This window comes from Strongylocentrotus purpuratus, unplaced genomic scaffold (genome assembly GCF_000002235.5).
Source record: "Strongylocentrotus purpuratus isolate Spur 01 unplaced genomic scaffold, Spur_5.0 spur5_scaffold_6, whole genome shotgun sequence".
Classification (NCBI taxonomy): Eukaryota; Metazoa; Echinodermata; class Echinoidea; order Camarodonta; family Strongylocentrotidae; genus Strongylocentrotus; species Strongylocentrotus purpuratus.
In genome coordinates this window covers 34,011,325-34,036,459 of record NW_022145612.1, presented here as the reverse complement: position 1 = coordinate 34,036,459, position 25,135 = coordinate 34,011,325, and the positions used below count along the sequence as shown (strand labels likewise).

The 25,135-nt window shown below is 36.6% G+C and overlaps 2 protein-coding genes across 3 annotated transcripts in view; one reads left to right on the top strand and one right to left on the bottom strand.

Annotated features, from left to right (window-relative positions):
• The first annotated feature begins 238 nt into the window (after positions 1-238).
• Positions 239-16,340, top strand: LOC577653 (histidine triad nucleotide-binding protein 1). The gene is made up of 4 exons (XM_775602.5): positions 239-490; positions 3,982-4,086; positions 10,663-10,829; positions 13,698-16,340. Exons 1-4 carry the CDS (start codon positions 380-382, stop codon positions 13,717-13,719), a joined length of 405 nt encoding a protein of 134 aa, XP_780695.1. The 5' UTR covers positions 239-379; the 3' UTR covers positions 13,720-16,340.
• Positions 15,031-25,135, bottom strand: part of rab8 (GTPase homolog) — a 34,586-nt gene continuing 24,481 nt past the window's right edge. Inside the window, exons 5-7 of one of the 2 annotated variants that reach the window (XM_011684556.2) lie at positions 24,226-24,315; positions 22,350-22,415; positions 15,031-21,874 (exon numbers count right to left, since the gene is read on the bottom strand). In XM_011684556.2, the coding sequence (XP_011682858.1) occupies positions 21,731-21,874; positions 22,350-22,415; positions 24,226-24,315 (300 nt within the window). In that variant the 3' untranslated portion in view covers positions 15,031-21,730. The remainder of the gene's footprint in view (positions 21,875-22,349; positions 22,416-24,225; positions 24,316-25,135) is intronic. The other variant, NM_001123503.1, reaches the window with a different exon arrangement.

The window sequence follows — 25,135 nt, the reverse complement described above, 5'->3', positions numbered from 1 at the left end:
TAGTTTTACCTCGATCGATTACATGTATGTGCCCCCCCCCCCCAAAAAAAAAAAACATCAGACTCTGGCTACGCGCCTGGCCACCCCCTCCCCCACCCCCGTGGATCCTCGCCTGGCATTATACTAGTAGCTGGGAAAATCTCAGATGTAGTTGTGATATATAATTTCAATAAACATTGTTTTATAGCTTAATAAATATCTTGACCTTGAGAGGGAGCTATACAACATAAAAAGTACTCGATTTCGACCGCGACATAACATTGATCGACCGCAGATATTATACCAGTTCATTTGAACAAATTTCATGACCCCATACCAAAACTTCATAAGTAAACTAAGTTAGATCTATAGGCTAGACCTCTAGTGTTTCTTACTTAGCATGGCCGACGAACAAACGCTAGCTCAGACAGCAAAAGCAGGCGGAGACACAATATTTGGCAAGATTATACGAAAGGAAATCCCTGCAGATATTTTATATGAAGATGATACGGTGTGTATAACAATTTGAATACAAATAAATTTCATGAAATTAATGTTGGTCTATTCTGTTGTTCCACATATTGAGTTATTTGTTAGTTAAACTAGCCAACTTGCGGGCGCCTAGCTGCACACATAACTACATCTCTATCCTGGCGCTGGCTGTGTATTAAAAGCTGTGCATTGTGCTAGTTTTCTCAACATTTCAAACACCACTGTAATAAATCGATTGCGCTCGATAGCATTGAGCAACAATAAACAACATATAGATCTAGGTCTACACTAGGCTTGTTGTTTGCACCATGTGAAAGAGGGGGGAGAATTGGGGAGACCTGGAAATGACTCTCGGTAATCTTTCTTTCTTGAGTGTGTGTGTAGTCCTCAAAAGGAGGCACGTGTTGGTTATCTTTCTTAGCTTATAGTTTTTAGGAGAACTATAGTGCCAGTTGGAGCGGATGGTTAGTAGGAGTGGCTTGACGTTTCGAACAGGTTGACTATCCATCGTCACTCCTGACCATTTGAAAGTATACAGCAGGTTTTATAAAATATTGCGTGAATGTACTGCAGAACAGTGTAGTAATGCGCTATGTGTGCCCTAAACCATCTTCGAAGTTTGTTTATAGTACCGTATTTGCCGGCGATAAGGCCGCAGCGCTGTATAGGCCGCACCCCCGATTTTGACATCTAGAGACTTAGAGTAGAGTCTCCGGTTTGCGGCATCGCCCGGTTTGCGGCCAGGGGTATTTGTTTTAAAAATAAAATGAATATGACTCGATAATAATCATTGAAACCTACCGTGGATTCCACGGTAAGTTCTGCTTTGCCGAAAACGTCCGTAGCAGGTGCTCCTGTCGGTACGGAGTATCCGTCAGCGATGTTGGAAATCTACGGCACCAGTCGCCGATGAAAATTCCAGCAGGTGCTAACTTTTAAGTTAAGAGATCGAGGCATGACTAGATCAATATTGTAGCTCTATTTGTCCGATTGGAGGTGAAATTTGATGTTTTTGTTTAAGTATGATGGCTGTGGTCTGTCTCCTATCGCAGATATTTTGATTGTGCCACCGCATGGCCAGTTGCATGGGGTGGCCGCAAACCGGCACGTAATTACGTGTTTTTTCTGGTTTGCGGCGGGGGGTGTTAATACACACATAACATGCGGGATCGTGTATGATGGTATGTGTGCTGATGTGTGTACCTGCTATGACCCGATAGTTTCTAGTAGTACTTACCCCCGGATGGGATGATCCATTCGAGGAAAAGGTGAAATTGTTTAAAACTTGACAAATTTACCGTAGCAACAGATAAACATGAGAATTTGGGTTACCCGTAGTAATTTGGTACATGCTTTCATCGTGACGTAGCGCATAAAGCTTTGTGACGTACGCGTGCCGCAAACCGGTAATGCGTGCCCGCAAACCGGGGAACTCGGAGCATTTCGAAACGTGGTCAATGCTGACCACGCTGTGGGTCAGTTAGGTTATTTGTGACTTCTATTTAATAAGTAAGTATATGGACTCTTTATTGAGGGTATTGAAGTATTCTGTGAGTATTCCAATAAAAATAGAATCGGCAGTTCCCGCCGATCGGCCGCAGACCAGAGCCACTACTCTAAAAAAAAAAAAAAAAAAAAAAAACTTTTGTCAAAGTCGAGATTTGATCTCTTGCGTTCAAATGTTGATGTGACTAAAATTACCGCCTTAGACCGCTCGGCCATCCCGCACTGATGCTAGCATCTGGAGTTTTTTGTGATGTATACATTGCGCCTCTCTCTTGTGTACCGTATTTTCCGGCGTAAAGGCCGCAGTATTTTCGGGTGAGAAAAAATCAAAAAGTCGGGGTGCGGCGTATACGCAACAACAACAAAATACAGCGGTCAAAACATCACGTCCATTTGCACGTATGGGACTATAGGAACGGTAGCATGACTAGACAACGGTACAGGACAATTCTAGAATAACTCCACACAACTTACTGACAAGTTTATGTTGCAGAGTTGACATGAAGACGAAAAAACTTATTTTTCTAATAAAATCTGCCGATAGATCTAGATCTAAGTCCATACCATTGCATCGCCAAAAAGTAAACAAAGGGACAGGCCGTTACTTACGGAGCTAGCTGCCGCGCAACGCAACTGCGCAGGTCGAAAAATGCTATTTCGGATTACACCGCACATCGAGGAAGGGGTATTGTAGGATACCAAATCTGCGTACGATACAGTACTAGCTTAAAAGTCGATGAAGATCTGCTAAATTATGATCATTTTTTAGGTTAACTTCTTGTTGATTTATAAGAATATTGATGAATTTGGTATAGTTTGCAAAAAAAAAAGAGTGTTCTACAAGAAAATTACGATCATTTTGTTTGGTCCGTTTTTTTTTTCTCTTTTTTTTTTTTTTGTTGTTGTTTTTTTTGTTGTAGTTTTTTTTTTCCTCTACGAAATGTCAAAGTTGGGGGTGCGGCCTATACGGCGGTGCGGCCTTTACGCCGGCAAATACGGTATTGAAATGGATTCAAAATAGCGACTTCGCGTGCTGGATGCTTCGCGGCAGCTCCGTTAAACGGGCCCTTCTTTTTCTTTTACAATGCATTGGCACGAACTTAGATCAAGATCTATCGGCAGATGTTGTTTTTGGAAGTTTATTTTCGTCTTCATGTCAACAATGCAAGATAAAAGTGTCGGTAAGATGTGTGGAAATGTATAGTTATTGTACCGTTCGTAGATCTAGTTCCATATGTGCAAATTCGTGCTGGTTTTGACTTACTTTTAAATTTTTTTTTACTCTTTCGCCGCATAGGCCGCACCCCGACTTTTTGATATTTTCTCTTCCAAAAATACTGCGGCCTTTACGCCGGCAAATACGGTAACCCTATTGGTGGGGTATTCTAAAGTTAAGCCCTAGCGTTAATTTGCGCCCATACCCTTGCGTGAAGAGGCAGGTAAACAAAACCTAAAAATCGCTCATTTATATCATTATCAACCCTTCCTGCAACGAATTGCACTCTGGCTTCAGACTCCGAGTTCATTAGTCATGCCTAGTGGACTCTTTATTTTTTTCTTGTACAATTACAAAGTCAAAGCACTTTGAAATCAGTCAAGATCAGTCAAGATTCAAGTAATTGAAAAAATATATGATATTTTGATACCAGAGTGAAATAGATTTGCCTACCTTACACATGTTCCTGACGATAATTGTAGTAAAGCCTAAAGGTGCGATCTACATTACAAATTCGCGGACCTCTTAGGCTCTTGGTTCTTACAAGAGTTTGCATTTGAGATGTTGGTTCCGGCTAAATTACAAAGACATGCGGTCTACATGTAAAAATCAGTTTTTGCATTGCCAATTTGATATTCACTTTACGATAAAAACGATTGGTGAAGTAATAGTGTCAGAGGCGCATGCACAGAGTTCGCTGAATTTGACCAAATTTAAAACAGACTTTCTTCATAGTATATTGTATTTGTTTTGAAATATTAATTTTCAATATTATTCAATCTTTGCAGACTATAGCCTTCAAGGATGTCAATCCTACGGCCCCTGTTCATTTCCTGGTGATCCCTAAGAAGCCTATTTCAGGCATCTCAGCTGTAGAGAAGGATGACGTACAGGTACAGTGAGAGTTTGATAAGACCAACATTCATGGCTGTTGTGAAATCTATAGACTCAAATGTCTGAATAGTTTAACAGGTTCAGGATGACTTAAACCATTTAAAAATTGTCACATCCATGTATCAGAGAACCAAATACTTTTAAAGCTAAAGGGCCTGGTTCCATCTTTATGTTAACATTCACTTAAAGGGAGTCACGCATCAGTTTCCATGTGCAGAAGGCCATAATTCGCTCACACCAGACTTTGTGGGAAAACCATTGATGGGAGTACAAATCTGCACACAGCAAACCCGTTGGCCAGTCAAGAATTACTCCCTTATCTCTCAGATACTCTTTTCACACTGGTTTTGCTTAACCCCGTACTTTGCTTAGCCCCGTACTATCCTTAACCCCGGACTATTTTTTTGGCTTTTCACACTCGCTTTTTTTAGTCCCGTACTAGCGCCTATTCCGGAATAAGAAAATTCCCGCTGTTCTCACTGCATTTCGTTAACCCCGGATATCGTGTATGTTATGATAGGACATACTTCGCATCTGGCCAGCTGCGATACGCTCCATTGCGTAGTACCGGACTATGTTTCGTTTCTGTTCTCATTCATTTGCTTAGCACCGCAATTGCGGGGTTAGCAGGAGTTAGCACCACAATTGCGGAGTTAACCCTGCTATTTTGCAGGGTTAGTTAACCCCGTACTATAGGTGGGGTTAGCCAACTTTAGCCCACTTTGGTAAAAACCAGTCTGAACAGAAAGTGGAATAGGCTTAACCCCGTACTATAGGTGGGGCTAAGACCCCCCCTTAACCCCACCTATAGTACGGGGTTAAGCAAAATATTGCCAGTGTGAAAACAGTAAGAGAGTCTAGCTTCGGATCCCATCGGATGAGGGAAAAGCAAAGCATTACATAAGGTCTAATGGTCATAAAACTCAAGGCTACCATAACCCTGGTGATTGACAACACCCGTTATTGGGTAAACACTCGACCGATGTTGAATTCCCCATGAGAGCTTACTACTGAGTAGGCGTGTCTGCACTATCTCGAGATTGCCAAATATCCAGCTATTTTGAACTATCCCGATCGAAACTATCCAGCTATTTGCGTCTTCATTAGACCGAAGTGGCAAATTAGCTGGATAGTTGGTCGGGATAATATCCCAAGATATCTCGGTCTAGTTTGCAAAATATCCTTCTATTTCCGAACTAGCGGGATAGTTTGCGACCGTCTTCATTAGACCGAAGTACGGAGTCAATTATCCCGATCCCATCATGCACAACGATTTCCGGTTCGCACATGCGATCTATACCGCTCAGCGCTGACCTCGCAACCACTGACCTCGAGTAAACACGGAAAACCGCAAACTAGACCGAGATATCTTGGGATATTATCCCGACCAACTATCCAGCTAATTTGCTACTTCGGTCTAATGAAGACGCAAATAAGCTGGATAGTTTGCGATCGGGATAATTCAAATAGCTGGATATTTGGCAATCTCGAGATAGTGCAGACACGCCTTATGTCTTTAAACTTTATTCATATTACAGGTATGGGCTATGCCCTAATATTTGTAAAAAGCCTTAAAGTGATTTGGTAACATTGTTGAATGTTGATTTAAAAAAAATTGCTTAATTTTTGTATAAAATGTTACTTACTTTATATTCCTTCTACTGAACTAACCCTCTGACATGCAAAAAATCCTGAAAAATTCTCTAACCACAAAGATATCTATGGTTTTCTTTGAAGGAGTCGATGTATGATGTATGACACCCTCTAACAGTGATTAACAGTAAATTTTCCCAACCATTTTTTAATTTTCCCAACCGTTTTTCCATGAAAAAAAGACATAAAACAGGCAATAAAAAATCTGTCAACACTTAAATGTCTGGAATGGAATGTAGAGCCATTTTATTGCTTTGTGACGATTTCCATTCACCTAAAATGTAATTTAATTGTAATAATATAGTTGGGAGAATTAAGGAATCGATCAGATCATTTTTTACCAATTTGCACCATGAATAATAGTCCGTTTTCACTCAAATTTTCAGATTATCTTTAATTGTACATCTTTCATTGAAGTCACTACTAGTGCTGTAGTCAAACGTTTAACCGTCCGGTATCCGACCGCCCATGGCGGATTCCGTTTTCAATTGGACGGTTTCGTTTTCCCGTTTTGTTTTGTTTTTTTTTGTTTGTTTTTTTTTCTAATAATTTTTTTTTTAATTTTAATTTTTTTTTTTTTTTTTGTGGATTTTTGTGGATTTTTTTTTCGTTTCGATTTATGACCCTCCACCTGGCACTATGCCTGGCAATGTCTCCCAGCTCAGTAATCTGTGTGTTGACTCACCACTCCGAAACTAGAACAACACTCAAATTTGTCTGTCATCTTGGTTTGAAAGTAATCTTTGTAATAGATCTCAATATGTAGTTTATAATAATAATTCATCCAACTTTTACAAGGTTCTATCCTAGGCCCTCTACTGTTTTTAATTTACATTAATGATCTTACACATTCTTCTAAAAACGACATTGTTACTATTATTTGTGACAAGTTCACAAGCACAATCGGCGCCTTCAAATGCACCTCACAGTTAAATGAAAGTCCTTCCCGATTTTTCACACGGACCTGGCTTGCTAAAAAAATTAAATTTTTTTTTTTGTAATCGTTTAACCGAAAAACGTCCGGTTTTGACTGGCGGTTAAACGGAATTGGAGATATCCGTGATGTTACAGCACTGGTCACTACCTTAGCATCACTATCTCTCATCTGAACAATATTACCAAGTCCCTGTAAGTAGAAAACTGTACAAGTATTGATTGTTTTGAGGGGCATGGTTAAAACTATTGCCCAAGGTGATCTCAAAACTGTCCTATATCCATCGGAGGCATAGTGTAATCTGGAGGTCACCGAGGAACTTTGGTTTTAAATGGGTTCCAAATATAAGATCAAAGGTCACAGGGCTCATTATGTATGCAAAAATAGCTTGTGATCGCCTTATTTCAAGGACAAGTTGATCGATTCCCTCCAAAGTTAAGTGTTGTATGTATCTTGCAGAGCCAATGAACTGATTAGATTTTGGAGTCATGGGTCAAATTTCAAAGGTCACATGGCTCATTATGTATGCAAAAATAGCTCGTGATCGCGTTTTCTCAAGAACCGATTGATGGATCGCCGCCAAACTTGAATTTTAAAATTTGTTTCTGTTTTGGTTTGTAAAATTGCTCCATGTCAGTTTGAATTCGCGATCTATGATGTAACGATAATTATGATAATTCTGTTACTTAGTAACACAATTTTAGCGCAATCCACTCATCACATTTTTTGTATATATTTTGTTGCATTTGTTTGTAAATTTTAATTTTGACCCAATAAACAAAACACTAAAAAGTAACCTCTTTTGGGAGTGAATTTTAAGTGATTTTAAAGTATGGTGCCTTTTGAACTAGATTTAAACTTTATCGACACGTGCGTTCATTTAAACAAAAAAGGTACTCACGTTTTCATCTAACCTAAACGCTACCAATATATCACGCGACTGGAGTAACGTGATTCCACTTGCCTCTGTAAATCACGTGTTTATGACCAAATAACCACTTGACCAAGCAACGAGTTTTTTGTCCGTTAACCGATGGTGGTGATAAATAAGTAATTCTGATGTGTCTTACACACCTCTTTAAATGATTTCAAAGTTACCATAACTTTCTTGGTTATGATCACGTAGCTAAAACTGATTACTAATCTAAGCTGTGAATCCGTGATTTTTAGGCGTGAAAAATTAGTCATTATTAGGTGTCTTAAAACACCTATTTGAATGGTAGTCAAACTTGCCAGCAGTTCCGTGGTGATGATCTCGTGACTCAAACGGATTATTAATATAAGCTGGGTATTCCGTAATTTCTAGGTGTGAAAAACAAGTTATTTCAGGTTGTCTTGATGGTTTCACAGTTACTATTTAAGCTCCGTGGTGATAATCCCGTGACTGTTGGCATATTTCTATTTTCACCAGTTGATAACTGACTGTTGGCATCTATTCATTGCACCAGTTGATAGCTGGTCTGTGTGCATATTTCCAGTTGAACCAGCTGACACCAATTAATTTGCATATTGAATATGGGGTGCGTGCAGATCTATGTTTTTTAAACAATTTATCTGAATTTACAGCATATTTCTTAATTACTGATGATTTAGTCATGTGCAATTCATTTTGAAAATACTACAAATATAAATTACCAGTTATTAGGACATTTCGCTACTTGGTATAAGGGAAACATTAACTATGAACTAAAATAATTTCAATAAATACAAGTATATGAACATTTTTCGATTCATTAAATTATGTAAGTCTACTTATTACCAATGCCTTTACATTGGAAATACAGGCGTACCAGTATTGGAGTGTTGTTGCCCGGAAATTGAAATGGTTCTAATGGCTCAGCTAGACCAGTTGAATTCTAACTGGCCTGGATCAACTGGATCATTTAGCCCATTTCAATTTCCGGGGTTACCAGTTGGCATTAACTGGTTCATCAACTGGACCAGTTGCAACTAGCTTTCTCTTCTGGGATGTTTGCACCCACCCACACATCCCCCCCCCCCCCCCCCCCACCCCCTCTAATCCCAAACTGCTTCCGGCGCGCCTGGACGAAATTATGGAAGATCCAAAACACGATGTTCAGGATGAGAACGTCATTATTTTGGTTCATTTATTTGTGTAACATTTGCGTAATTATTGGGTTGAACGCGGGTTACAGTAACATATTTCCTCTTCGACGTAAATTTCATGTGCATGAAGAACATGTTTTATCTCAAGTCAGCCTCGTAATATTCACGTGAATTTCACGCAGATATTTTGACTAAAAGTATCACTAAGCTTCACGTGTTTCTGTGACGCGATAATTTCGTTTATGAAGATGTAATTTCATAACCAAACAAACACGGGAGTATTAGGTTTACAAACCATGCAGGCCAGCAAGCTGTATTGAGAAAAGCTGTAAAGTGAAAGTGATAGGCGGTCATTGTCGCTTCGCGACAGAAAGCTACTATACTACTACCTACATACTTATCTCTGCAATGAATTATTCATTGTAATGAATTGTAATGAATTGTAATGAATTATGGTGACTCAAGTTTGATGCCCAATAATACATACCGGTACATGTATGTTGTGAATTACTTAAATTGGCATTTATTTCTTAGGTCATATTGATCCTTTGAGAAATATGTAGGCAAGATTTTCCAAAAAAATTGAGGCAAGTTCATCTAAATATCAAATATGTATTAGAAGGAAATGCCCCTATGGCCAATCTTGGGGTAAAATTTCCATAGGGAGAATTTTCAAGGGGTCAAAATATGCACGTAAGAGTGGAAAATTTGCATTTACCTATTTTACTAGGACCAATATGGTTTAATTTGTACTGCATTGATATTCTGTGAAGACTGCCTCCTACTAGAATTATTATCCCCTCGCCGACGAAGTCAGAGGGGATATAGTAACGCTACCGTCCGTCCTTCCGTGCGTGCGTGCGTCTTTCTGTAACAAATTTGGTTTCCGATGGATAACTTCAGTAATGAAATATGATATAAAGGTACATGATTTCAAAATACAGGCTAAGTTCAATTTTAAGTACGTAGGTCAAAGGTCAAAGCTCATTAAATATGCATAAAAATACAAATCTGGTTTTCGATCGATAACTTTAGTAATAATTGACAGATTTTAATGAAATTTGATATGAAGATACACAGTATCAAAACACAGCCTAAGTTCAATTTCTGAGTTTGTAGGTCAAAGGTCATAGCTCATTAAATATGCGTAAAAATAGAATTCTGGTTTTCGATCGATAACTTTAGTACTGTTTGACAGATTTTAATGAAATTTGATATGAAGATACACAGTATCAAAACACAGCCTAAGTTCAATTTCTGAGTTTGTAGGTCAAAGGTCATAGCTCATTAAATATGCGTAAAAATAGAATTCTGGTTTTCGATCGATAACTTTAGTACTGTTTGACAGATTTTAATGAAATTTGATATGAAGATACACAGTATCAAAACACAGCCTAAGTTCAATTTCTGAGTATGTAGGTCAAAGGTCATAGCTCATTAAATATGCGAATCTGGTTTCCGATCCATAACTTTAGTATTGTTTGACGGATTTTAATGAAATTTGATATGAAGGTAGATGGTATCAAAACACAGCCTAAGTTCAATTTCTGAGTATGTAGGTCAAAGGTCATAGCTCATTAAATATGCGAATCTGGTTTCTGATCCATAACTTTAGCATTGTTTGACGTATTTTAATGAAATTTGATATGAAGGTTCATGGTATCAAAACACAGCCTAAGTTCGATTCCTGAATATGTAGGTCAAAGGTGAAAGGTCATAGCTCATTAAATATGCAAAAACACCTAATTATATATGTGAAAATGTGGTTAACCTCCTTGCCTAGTAATGTAATAGTATAGTCCAATGGAGGTAACTTGTTCTGACGTATATTTATAGGCCATTTGTTACCCTGCGAGGGATCGATGCTACGCTTTGCGTTGACTTGTTTTTTTTCTTCTTCATTTCTACTTCCACTGTTCAGATCCTTGGTGAGCTGATGTACACAGCGAAGAAGGTTGCACAGGAACAAGGACTGACCAACGGATATCGGCTAGTGGTCAATGATGGTAAAGATGGCTGCCAATCTGTCTACCACATTCATATCCATGTCATAGGTGGCAAGCAACTGTCCTGGCCTCCTGGCACTGAGTAGGTTGTGGGTTGTTTAATACATTGTAGCTTTTGTGTGATTCAACAATGAGTGTGAAGCACAGTTGTAGTACTTTTAAAATCATTGATTAAAGCGTCTTATGGTATTTTCAACTGATAAAATAAGAAGAATTAGATGACATAGTGTAAAACAAGAAATTGTTCAACTTCATCTGTTACATAGAGGTTCGGTTCATATGACATCTCAGAAGTAGGTTTCCTTTTTTCCCTCCTTTTTTCCCCTCAATTTTGAGTATAGAACCAGAAGTTGACTTCAAGTTTGAGCAGAAATAGCACAAGTTGTCAAGATTGAAGTTAGCCGGTTTAAATTTATATGTATCATTGACACCACCACCACCCCCATGCCATTAAAACTATCGTATGGAAAGTTATCAACTAAACTGGTACATCAGCTCTAGAAAGTTGATGTGAAGGGGGCACAGGAATGAGGGATTGGTGCATGCGTCTTCTTTGCCCCCTTCTCCCTTCTCATTGCATCGGCACAAAAATATTCTATCACATGTATGTGTGTGTGTGTCATTGTGTAATTGGGTTTTTACAGACGTGTATCAATCAGATATGATTATTTATGTCTGGGGACAGACCTTTAACCATCCGAAAGACGCGACTCAGTTTCGAAACTGCGTCCTCGGCTGAATCAGTTTGTAACTTCCATTGTTAACTGGATAACAGGCGCACGCCACAATGCCCCGTTAAGTTTGTAACTTCCATTGTTAGCTGGATTACAGGCACACGCCACAACGCCCCGTTATCATATGTCATATTCGCAGTTTATATATAGCGTACATGTATGTCAAGATTCTAGGTCTCTGATTGGTCAAAACTGCAGGCATGAATTTTGCTTCTGCTGGACAGTATACTGGTAGTTATATAATATTGGATGACCTTGAGTGCGATACAAGAATATTTTGCTCGAGCTATGACAATATATTCTTGTATCACACAAAAACAAAGCCATACAATATTATTATTATCTATATTATGCTAACTAGCGAAATAACAAAATTTGACTTACCTCAGTAAATATGGCTTTGTTTTCGTGTAATATCTATATCAATAGTATACAAATAGTGAATGGTCATGAGTGCAATGGTACAAGATTTTGCACGAGGTGAAAGCTAAGAGACGCTATATTCAACGAGGCGCAGCCGAGTTGAGTGGAGCATCTCATCTTTCACCGAATGCAAAATATTGTTCCATTGCACGAATAAAGACCATTCACTATTTGTTGTATACAACACCTTGGACGTTAATGGGCTTAAAACAGTTTTCCTAGCCCTAAATCTCAGCGATTTTTTTGTTTGTTTTCAATTGATGAAATTGCTGATAGTGAGTGCGCACTATTAAGCAGGCAGCAAACCACGCGCGTACCATGCGTCGTGCGTACCAACCTTTATGTTTATTGTTACGCGGAGTGCAATTTCGTTTGATCCTTTCGCACCATTGCACTCTAACATCACTTAGCTCACCATATACTTTGTACATCGTTAGTGACGTCAGAGTGCAATGGTGCGAAAGGATCAAACGGAATTGCACTGCTGGAGAATGATGCCGTTTAATGGTACTTTTAGTGCATGTCATGTGATCAAGAATTGACCAATGAGGTTGTAAGAATCTTAGTAGGCATTGTATAATAGAAGTTCCCGGATTCCTGAGCAATACGAAAACAATATTGGTCGGTCATCCGGGTACTTCGCTAAAGGTATTGAATACACTGATTTAATGTACAACTTGGAAGCCTTATATAGATAATAATGAAAAATATTGAACAGGTTTCAAGTACAATACAAGAATGCAATAGTCGTGCGTCAAATTAACTGTGCATTGAGAAACGTGCAATGCATTTAGACGGGTTAATTCAATTTGACTCTACAAATAAATACTCTTTGACATGCAAATTGTGTTCAATCTTTTTGATGCATTGACAGGGGGATGCAGTATATAAACAAAATATTGACTGCTAATTTTTGGTTCATGGCTAAAATTTCCGAGTGATCTCGAGTGGGCACTGTACATTTAATAATTATTACTTGTGAGGTTCATAATGGGTTGTATAGAGCCACAAACATTTTTGTGGTAGGAAACTTACAGGAATTGTTACTGATTGCCATTTGTGCAACAAGAAACTTCACAAATTGTGCATGACAACTTTGTTTATCGGCAGTAAGTTTCATTCATTTCAAAATTATCCACTGTTGGTATCGCGGCATGGACATTCAACCACTTGCAAAGGTTTCTAGTTTGTAGTATACATATGCCATTTTGGCCATTGACTCTTACAAAACCTTTGCACTATCTCATGGTATCTCCACATCCATAGGACCTTTCACTCTTACTTGAACTTGATAAGAATTTCTACTTTCTTCTTATCTAGTCATTCATCCGTTAAATATAAATGCTTAAATTTGTGTTTGCAATACCTGAAGTCATGAACTGATTTTCATTTTTTGTTTTGTTATGCTTGTTTTTTTCTATGTTATAGAGTAATAAAACAAATTTTCCTGTAGAATTTCTGGCGAGTACATGCCTCATGAGTTTAGTGTGTTATCATACTTTATAATAAAGACCATTTCTATTACCTTATGAAGGTATTTTAATGCTCTTCGAATAAGAGTACTCTGTGTAGTGTGTAGCCACATATATAATACATTCACCTGGATGATGGTGCTTGAAAAGTATTCAGTTTACACTAATTCATGGGATTGCACATTTAAAAAATGTGTACCATGTATTTTAATGTTTCCTGAAATAAGAAATCCCAATCATATCAACTTTTCCAAAATAAAATGAGAAATACCTGTAGTCAGTCTAGCGTGTTCTGTATTTGTTTGTGTTTATTTGTCTCAGGGTACCAGTAGCATGTTTGTGACTCAAGACAGTGTGATGGCTCGAGGATGAAGGATGCTGCTTGGTTTATCAGATTGTTCAGTGAGCTGTTGGCAGATATAGGTGTTGAAAAATGTTGTCCAAACTTGTCATTTGAAGTTGTAATTTATTGTAAGTGATTGTATTAAATATTGCCCATTTAAAGTGTACCTATCACCCAAACCTGTTATGCTCTTGATGTAAGGGTTCCATGTGGCTATACCGTTTTCAAAATTCTACCTTCAAATATTACTTCTACAAAGAGATATGTAATTTAAAAGTGAACAGCAATACGTCTTGTTGAGTAGACGAGTTAATGCACATGTACCGGTATACACTGGGACTAAGGTTCATTGCGAGCCCTTTACCCAAGGTTTCATGTTATCCTTTATTTTTTCTTCATACTCCTCAACAGTTTAAGTCTGTTAATTTTGGAAAGGTAGCTCTGGTACTGAATGATTACCGGTGTAATTGTGAATTGATTAAGTAAAGTCCTGCACAAAGTATATCAAACTAAAGAAAATGAAAAATGCTTGTCTAGATTGCATTAGGCTGAGGGACGACGGGTATTATGAAATTGTATAATTAATGCATAAACTTGGGGGTGAGATATTCATAATTTCAGCAAATTTCTACAGAATTTAAGTTAGCTGCAAAAGGGATACAAAACCTTTAAAGGGCTGAATTTCAACATTAATTGGTTCCTTAATGGCCATATGGTTATCTCAAATTTATAATATTCCTTACCTTATAAAAAATAATGTCTTAAAGCTTATCTGTACTAGTTTATAGGAGGGATTAGACCACCCTGCAAGGTTACTGGACATGTGGTTATCTCATTAACTTGGCTCTCAATTAGCTACAAGTAGCTATAAGTAGGACAGTGTGGCTTTATATGTATGAGATTAACCTGAAAATGAGCTTGTCTCTCCCTGTCTCTCTATCTTGCTCCTTTACCCCGCTCTGTATATTCCTGCCCTCTTTATATTATATTTCTACTTCTTGATCTCTTTCTTTATGCAATGTTTTTCATATTCCAACAATGTGACTGCATTTAATATATGTGATAATCAAACGGGCATTACCAGTATTTAAAGCACATTATAGGATGTATCCTTTATTTAAATCATTGAAACATTTTATTGCACATTATTTATAAAAAGAATGAAATTTGCTCTTTAAGTGTATATATATTTAAAAGAACCAGAGGACAATTTTCTTCACTTTATCTACTGCTTTTAGTTCTTGTTCAACACTTTGTGATAACCAACTAATCAGTCTGATACACAAGACACCACGTTTTTTTCAAAAGAAATAATTTTTATAAACTTAATGTGTTTTAATAATTCATACAGTAATAATGCAACATATCAATGAGAGTATTTTTTTATTAATGAAAATATTAGAGAGATTGGGCATAAAAAAAAAAGAGTAGAGGTGGACAATGTGAACATTTTGCAGAGTCAGATTGCGCCTCTGAAAGGGTCCTTGACCATCAAAGGTTGTATATTTAAATACCCATGGAATGGAAAACTACAATCATACTTGCTACCCCCGTCACTACATCCCAAAATAATCACATCATGTTAGAAAATCTATCAAACACTTTTAATCAATGCAGTATAGAGGAAAAACGTACCAAAAAGTTGCAGTAACATTATTTGTCTATGTACAAATTAACATGAAATGTAATTATTCATTCAGTACACATCCATCTTATTAAATTTTTAGTTCACAGATTTCCACATTCTTATCTTGGCAGTTCCTATTTCAATTTGCGTGTAATAATTACATGACGGCTAATAAAATGATGCCACCTGCTTGAATCATCAAATTCTCAATATTAAGCTCAGCGAGAGAATCTTTTATGATGCATGTATAAGATCTCAGAGAAAATATACTTTTTGAATTGTCAATGAAGCCCCAACAAAATTCACTGTCAAGAATAAAATTGCCAATAGCTGCACAGGCAGGGCTGAGATAAAATACAATCTATCCATCACGTTGTCTATCTTGAGTGATATAAGTAACACCCTTCTTGCACTCAGGAGACAATATCATAAACTGGTTGCCTGGCATGTTTCTTTTGCTGTCTGATAGAGGACAATTCAAATTACCAATGCATGAGAAAGACCTTGATTAGCTTTGAGTATTGATTACAGCTGTTGAACGATTAAAATTCAATGTAATAAGAATCTGACAACATGGAAGAAAATGTGACATCTACATTTTCAGCCAGCCATCAACAAAGCTATCAGTTTTCCCCTTGATGTCTTCCTAAATACTGTACTTGCGTATATAACCTATTAAAGAAGAGTCCAAGAATAAAATATATTTTGAAATGAAATACTGATGAGGATTCAACTGTACACACCCCAATACACTTTCAAAATAACCTAAACTTCACTTCAAATGCAAAATATGATTATCAATTTATCAAGCCTGATCTGTGAAAAAATGCTTCATTAGAATGCCCTCTTTGAGAGTTACATGTACACCTTTTTGATGTCAACTAGAATAGTCATATTTCGTTAAATTTCTTCAGATCATTGATGGTAGTTACTGCCACTGAATCATTCGCACTACATTCCGACACCAAGCAGTATTAAGAAATCTGTAAATAAACCCCTCAAAAAAGTTTGGAAACTCAAGTACGAACGATTATATCTCTTATGAAAATAACTTTCAACAAATGTGTACCGTACATCTGTTCACATACCGGTAATCAATGCTTTTACCATTCAGATCCTACTACCCGCCATTTAAAAATTCAACAAAAATCAGTTGGACTATCATTCAAGCTGTGCCAGAAATCTTGTGACTATGATGTTTATTCACTGCACTTGAATAACAATTTCATTTAGTTTTAATTATCCTTGTTGGTGCAAAGTGTTCAAACTTATCCTGATTTAGACAGAATTTCATGAATATCAGACTATTCCTGAAAGTCAGACAAAGGTTTGTGATCAAAGATTCTCATGTTTTCAAGTCCATGTTCACAAACAAACTCTGACTTGTCACATCACATTAGGATTATTCTCCTTTAATAGATAGATTCTTCTTCTTTTCTTTTTTCACTCCTTAAACTTTGTCCCATCTTCTTTTGAACACCAGTCCAATCATTTATCCATCAATATGACACAATTAACAAGTTCATGTCATCATGGAAAACAGAAAACTTCCACAAGTGATATATAATGTGATGTTCATATTTAAAGAAGAATAAAGAAAAAAATATATATAAACATGTATATACACATGTATATAAATTCATCACCAGTTCCTTAAGGTTTTCATGAAGCTGCAGGTAGTCCAGAATCAACTCAATTCCTTTAAATGTTAACAAAAATGTCATATTCCATCTCTTTCTCTCTTCTCTAATATGCTGTAAGCCTGAACGTAAAATTGCAACAAATTTAGTAATAACAGATTTAGAACTTTCCTGACGTCCTCTATCAAATAATCAAAAATATAGAATGTAAGAATTTTGTATGTGCACATGATGACACCAGCCATATTATGACTCGAAGACCAAATCAAAATATATTAGAAGAGAGAAGTGATCTATTTCCCTGCATGTTTGATGCACAAAAGACAGGTGAGTTATAGATGTATCTTGTTTAAATTACACATTCAATTTGACACATCTCAGGATACTTGTACAAGAGAGGAACACTTAAAATGACAGAAAATGAGGATTTAAAAAAAAAAACTTTTCACAGCCTTTCTCCACCTATTAGAGGAATGATGATGGATGTTGTATAATGGGATATATACATGCTATATGATTCAAAGTTCAGACAAGTCATTATCCCACGAGCACACGTCAATCTACCAACCCAAAGCTATGCACTTCATGCACAGCAACATAGGAGAATTTCAGGCCCCATTTCAATCAGATACAGACAAAAACACATACATGTGGGGTGGAGGCTGAAGGGTGGTCCAGTCTAAACAGATGACTTGTATTCTGACATTCATCTTTTCATATACAATCATATATGGAAAGAAAGGGAAATATTGATTACTTCATAACAAGAGTAATGTCAATATAATTGGATATCAGGAGTAATACTGCTGACTATAGAGCATTGCTGTTTGGTATTTTTTGGTTATGTTGGCAGAGATGATGGAACAAATTACATTAAGATCCTTTGCCTTTCTTGAAACCCTTTCAGTACACATGCCTTCAGTATGTATTGTGCTTTTGACTTCAACCTTTTGAAATTTTGTTGCCAGAACATATTTTATTACTAACAATTGATTGTAACACATCATAAATGGAAGCACATAATATTCTTATTTCATAAAGCAAATGACAAAATGCTTCTGTACACATAAGAGGAATTATACTGGTATATATATACTAAATAAAGATGATAAGGATTTATTACAATAAAGATGCAATCGCACTGGAAGAAATTGCAGAACTCCATCGTCCCAAAGCTAAGCCTCATTAGCTACGTCTAGCTGCTATGCTTATAAAAGACGATTCTCTTCCAATCATTTTGTTTTCCATGGGAACATCTCATGGTAAGTTATTACATAAGCAGTGGCTTTCATTCCGTACCAATTAAAATAAACATCACATTTTCTTGTTTTATGCAACAAGAATATTTTCATGTCAGAATGAGAGTATTTTTTGTCAAGATGCTATGAGAAGAATTTATGGTAGAGGGAATATTTACACATTATTTTTACGTCATTACATTGTCAACAATACGAGTTGAACGAAGAATAAAATACCAAACATTTGTGTTTTGGATTAACTTTCCCTTAACACAGTACATGAGATTTATCAAATACTCATGATCTTCTATGATATACACAGGTACATGTATATATCAGGTAATTGATATAAATAATGTCTGGCAAGTTCATGGTGAAGTTTTGTTACTTTACTCAAAGCTATAAATTCAATACTTCTAAAGCAGCAGAGTTGAAAGCCAAATTATTCTTTTGGGAGTTACAAAATACCACCTGTAAAGCAAAGAAAGACAAAATAATCACTCTGTGTCGTAGTCGAGTGGTTTAAGCGCTTGATTTGAAATTTGAAGGTCATGGTTCGATCCCCGACATTGTCCTTTGGCAAGGCATTAATCTACACTCTCCACTCTGTGTTAAATGGGTACCCGGTAATAGTAGGATGTGAAAGTGAATGTAGTTTACTCAGCATTGTGAGCATTAAATGACGCCTGGCTGGAATGCTCCCCAGGGAGTGGAGAATGTGCATACATTGTGTGCGGGCAAGCCTGAATCCGATGACCGGGGTAGTAATATATCTGTAAAGCACTTAAAGACATTGTCAATGTATTAAGCGCTTTATAAAAGTGTAATACTTTTATTATAGAGAAAATAAATGTTTTGTAATGAGATGATTAACATTGTAAAATTAATGTCTTCCAGATGTTATCCCCCCCCCCCTAGCATCACCTACAATAAGAGGAAGTACAGTTGTTACCAAAACACTTATCCACAATATCAGTCAAGAGAAAACTGTTCACTCTATGCACCTTCTGTTGTCCAGTTATTTGGTTTTTGTTTTGTTTTGAATGGAAACTTGCAGTAGACTAAAACGTGAGGTTCTTTATTTTCTTCTCAACTTTCAAAGATGGGAAAAAAAGGTCAAGATTGTGGAATTGAATATGCATTTGCTTTGAAAATGATCTTATAGATCAGAAGAATATGAATCTCAAGTGGGCACAAATTTTTCAGGAAATTATATGCACTGGCAATTTCATAAATTCTGATCTACATCTTTGTGCTTTGGATAAACATAATGGCCCGAATTCACAAAGCAAGGTTTGAGCTCAGACCAAGGTTTGAGCTCAAACCTCCTTTTGTTTCGCCAAACCTCCTTTTGTTCTTTACAAACCAGGTTTGTAAAAAACGCGTAAAACGCGTCATATGACGTACGAAAACCAAGGTTTGTCGACAAACCTCCTTTGTGAATTCGGGCCAAAGGGTTTAAGCAGAATGATAAAATGGGGTTGCAAGGATATGAATTGAACCTACTGAACAGAATATTTCAAATTTCTAGTTTCCCACTGGCATGATTTAAAATAAAAATGTGAAGATGAATTTAAAGAAACATAAATTTGAAATATAATTTTTCTAATGAAAATAAACATGCACATTACTATGATCTTATTTTTTAAGATATATCCTATATTTGTGATATACAGACAGGCAGTGAACCGACTGAATTATTAACAATTCTTACGCCGATAGATTTGTTTTCCTCTTGAAAATTGGTCCTCGACTTTTGCAATATACATCTTATCACTGTTGGGGCAACAAAAATATGCAATTTTCCATAATTTCTTTTAGAGACATGGTGACCTTTATACCAAATGATAATCATTATGCACTAGGATGTGTATTTTGATATGAATTGCCAGGTTATTGCAAATAGAGTAAAATAATAATGGATTTTTATAAAAAATCATGTCTTCTATGCAGTTTTATATCTCTGCATTTGTTGTACAACCAGAAAGCATTTAATGAACTCCTTCACCAAATTATGATTGGAATCCCTTCAAAGAAAGAATCTGCAACAATTGACATAAAATTTCATTCCAAATCGAATGGACATACTTGGCTAGTGAACATATTCCTCGATATAAAAAAGTGTCAGTAATTTTGTTACATAATCAAATCATCGTACAACAATCATTAACCGTTTTTTCTTTTAAAGATATAAAAATACCTACAGCAAAAAAGAGAGGGAAAAAAAATCACCTTTTAAATCAACAATTTCCACATATATGTGAATGAAGAGCATCAGTATCTTCACCACTCATTATTTAAATACTGTTTGCTTCATCATTTCAATGGGTTTCAAAAATGATAAATGGATAACAATAATGACAGGTCGAAAACTGCCACCCCAAGTTTGATAAGTATTATAATTATCCCAAAGAACATTTTAAGCAGGTCTGGCATTTTGTTATCTATCTCTGTCCGGACACCAAAATCTCATGCTATATGAAAGTAATGAGTTCTTCTCCTGATCACAGTCTCAGAACCCTGCTCCTGACAACACTGCTTAGAATGTTCCACATGCAAATTTGTTTACAACAGATGAATAGATATCTCAATATAACAATTAAAAAATATGAAAGAGAGTACATACATACATATGTTGCTTTGAGAAATTTTTTGTTTTCCAATAAATTTTTCATTGTAAACATGCGCTGTTTTTTTAAACCTGGGGATAAATAATTTCTTTGTTCAAGGAATCTCATCTTCTTTGCTAGAAGGTATAAGTACATACAGTCCAAGACGAGATAGTCAAGTACTGGCCTTGATCAATGAAATACAAAATCTTATCCCCTTTACATAGGAGTTATTTGATTTCATATTAAATATACATCAAATCAACAAGATAAACTTGTGAGGGGATGTATCACATATAACAAGTTGCAGCTCAAATCATAATCTTCTGCAGTATAAAGTAATGAAATGAAATATAAAAGTATCATACATTTCTCTTCTCCAATATTTTGGTCATTGTGGCATTTTCTTAGTCACACATGATGATGTTAAGTCTATGAGTAACAAGTCACACATCGGGGAATCACATTAATCTAACCATATAAGGCAGAACACTCTCTTTGTGTGAGAAGACAACAACAAATATGAGGTCATTTCAGATTTCTGAAGGAAAACAAAATGTTTGAGCATAAAAGATCACTTTCATGTATCCCTTGCTAGAAGTTACAGTTACATGTAGTTTCTAATTTTGCATTAAGAATTTACTTATGTAAATTTATGATAAAGATGTGAAACCTGCATGTCTCATAATTTCCCGCAGACATTGTTTGCATCTTCAAATTTGCAGAAAAGGGAAACAAAAAGGATGAAGAGTTTCCCAGTTTTCAAAATGTTGCTATGGTTACAAAACAGTGTGGCTAAATCAGAATGATCCCCAATTCTAGTCTTGCTCCTAAACCTCAAGTCTTTTCAAAGCGGTTCAGGGAATTTGCATGGTCAAGTGGTTAAGGAGGAAGGCATCACAATAAGGTACAGAATTTCCAGCCACTTTTCTTTTGCGACTCCTTCTCCGTGACCTTGACTCCTCCTGACTTCTGCTGACCTGTGGCATCCATTTTCCTGTCCATCTTTGACTTGATATCCCTGGCAAGTGTCACGAAAGCCTAGTGTTATGTGAATAAAAGAAGTTAAACAAAATGAGATTGAGTCACTGTTTATATCTTGAAAGGGGATCAACACTTTATGGGTACTTTGCACTTTCCAATTGTAGGTCGGCCAACGGTTGACCTCATAATGCTCCAGTGACGTTATTCACCAGGTTATTTTGTTTATATATTTCTCAAGAAAACAATACCAGTAAGCACATGAACTTGTGGAGGATTTGTTTACTCTTTGTTTTAAAATTTTGATTGGCTTCTAAGTATTTTAATTGTTATATTATCATCAGTCAAATGTCAGTATTGTATAGCATGCACATAGATACAGAAACACATGAGAAACCGATGTGTACCGGTAATAGTGAAACTACATTTGCATACATTGTTTTCATTGACTTCTATGCATTTCAATCCATGACAATTCTTTTTGTCATGTGGGCTCCTGAAAAGAGTAAAGGGATAATATTCTCTGAGTACTCACCTCTTCAACATTGATGCTAGCCTTTGCACTGGTCTCCATGAACTTGATACCATACTCTATTGCCAACTATTCAAAAATAGATACAACTATAATATTTCTCATGGTCAACAAAATAATAATGTCATGATAATAATTGCTCGATTTATATTGTGCATTTATAATAATAATAATAATAAATTTATATAGCGCAGCTTTTATACAAAATATATTCAGTTGCGCTGGTTAAGAGCTCCTTTTTACTAAATTCTACAAAATAAGATCACTCAGTTGAACAAATAAGTTTTTAAATTGGATTTAAAAACATTGAGAGATGGAGTGCTTCGTATTTCTATGGGCAAGCTATTCCATAGTTTGGGGGCAGCAATTGCAAAAGCACGGTCCCGAAGAGTTACTTTAGTTTTGCCATGGGGAATATGAAACAATAATTTATCTGTGGAACTGCGCAGGCTACGACTGCATCCCAGGACATGCTCGAGGCGCCTGCAAAGTAGCATTATTACCCTGGCTTTAGCCTAAGGCACTAATAAGCATTCGAGGAATACATTCCTTCCAGCTACACATTTATTACACCTGTGTGGAGAGTATCAAATGTAGATTTAATGCCTTGCCAAAGGATATTGGTGTCACAGCTGGACAGGAGCTGCGAACCACATGATCCACTAGACTATGACACCTCTAGTGTTATAAAGGCTAACAGGTTGTTTAGGATGCATGTTATATATCTTTTCAAAGCTCGTAATGATATAATCTTAAACACATTTTATCATGTATACTTGCACATAGACGACCCTCTGAATTGGGTTTAGGCTCAGCCCGATCACACATTTTTAGCTATTAAGGATACAAGACTATACACAGTCTTTTTGGTACCCTTCCTTCAAATTGAGTTTAATCACTCCTGCATGAAATATGCATCATGTGAGTTGCATCAGATGAAAGGGGAGGATCTAAGCTTCACAAATATGTGTCATTTAATTAATTATAATTGTGATTAAGTTATAATAAAAAATTGATAATTTCGTTTTTTCTGGGACGCACTGTGTATTGATCAATGATCTAAGGGTGAGATACAATGAATAAACGTTTACACTATAAAGCCTTAAAATAGACCCCACCACATTTGGAGAAAAGGCTAGAGCAGGATTTTATGTCAATATGGTGTGGGATATTTCCTGGGAGGATGTGGTAGATGCATGTTCAGAGTAATAATATAATTATATAGTTCGTTCTTGTATAGCCCAAAATACTTAGTCTCTATGCACTTCCAAAGAGCTTCAAAAATTACTACCCAAGCTTTAGCTCCGGCTACCAATTTTGGCGCACAGTGCATTTCAAGGAATAATCCTACCAGGTACCCATTTACCTCACCTGGGTTGAGTGTGGCAAGGTTAGATCAATGTCTTACCAAAGGACATTAGTGCCGTGGCGGGACTTGAACCGTGAACCTTGCGATCCCCAGTCCAGTGACATATCCACTCGACCACCACACCTCTACTGTATACTTAGTGGGTGCCAGAATATCTCTATTTAAAAAAAAATGGACCATCAAGACTACATGTAGCTAGAGTTCCATCTAGAGCCAAGACCAGGAATGATCTCAACCACTACACCAATTTTCCCTCATTTGGAATAAAAACCCTCTCCTTCTCTCCACTTTGCCCTTTCCCATCTCTCCTTTTGCCCCTCTCTCCCTCCTCCGTCCTCTCTCTTCCTCCACCCCTCCCATTCCCTCTTTCCTCTTTCTCTCCTCCTCTCCGTCTCTATCCCTCCCTCCCCTCTCGCTCTCTTTCCTTCCCCTCTCCCTCCCTCCCTACCTCCTTTCCTTCCTTCCACCCTTACCTGTTCCCACTCCCACTGTCTCCCTTCCTATCCTTACCTGTTCTCCTTTCTCCTTGGATACTGCTCTCCTATCATCCATATCACATTTGTTTCCTAGGATCATCTTCTCTACATCTGCCGATGCATGCTACAGTGAAAGAATCATAATTATTAATGTTATATGTATCAATGAGACAATAATAAAAATTTAATACTTCACTGTTGTACTACATGTACTACTCAGTGGGGCAGTCTACCTTGATATTAAAGATAAACTTGATTTCTGGTAAAAAAAAGAAAATAAATTCTCACAGAATCAAACAAAACTTACACTGACTGTTCAAGATTACAAATAAATGTCATTTGCCAAACAAATTTGGTAGAAAATGTATAATGGCTGAGTAGTGAGCATAGAAAGATAAGGAAATTAAGGTGTCGGGCCCCGACACCATTTGTGTAGTCCCATATACATCTTTCTGTGAACAGTGCTTGTTACTTTACCAAGACTGGGCCAAATTTATTATGATTTTGATGACTCCAGAACCTTGCAGTACACACCAATACTTATGCTACATGATCAACTTTTTCTGATCCATTCCACACCTTTTCTTTCACAATGCAATCGCATGACCAGAACTCAACTTTATTTTTAAGTTGTTTTTAATAAAAGTTTTTAAAATAAGAGGAACCGGTCAGTGAAATTTTGAGCAAATTCCAATTTGCTCTGTACATAAAATACCATAAAATTTAATTTGCTTTGTTATTAATGACAGAATAGATTTTTATTATTTTTCATACAGAGGTGGAATATAAACATATTTGCAATACCGGGTAATTATATTTTGAGTACATTTATGATTAAAAAATTTCTTGAGGACATTTTTTTTAAATTCTGATTATTTTAGTACAGAGCAAATGGGAGAGGAGCTTGCAAGACACTTTTTAAAGTTGCCAATTTGTGTTTGAAT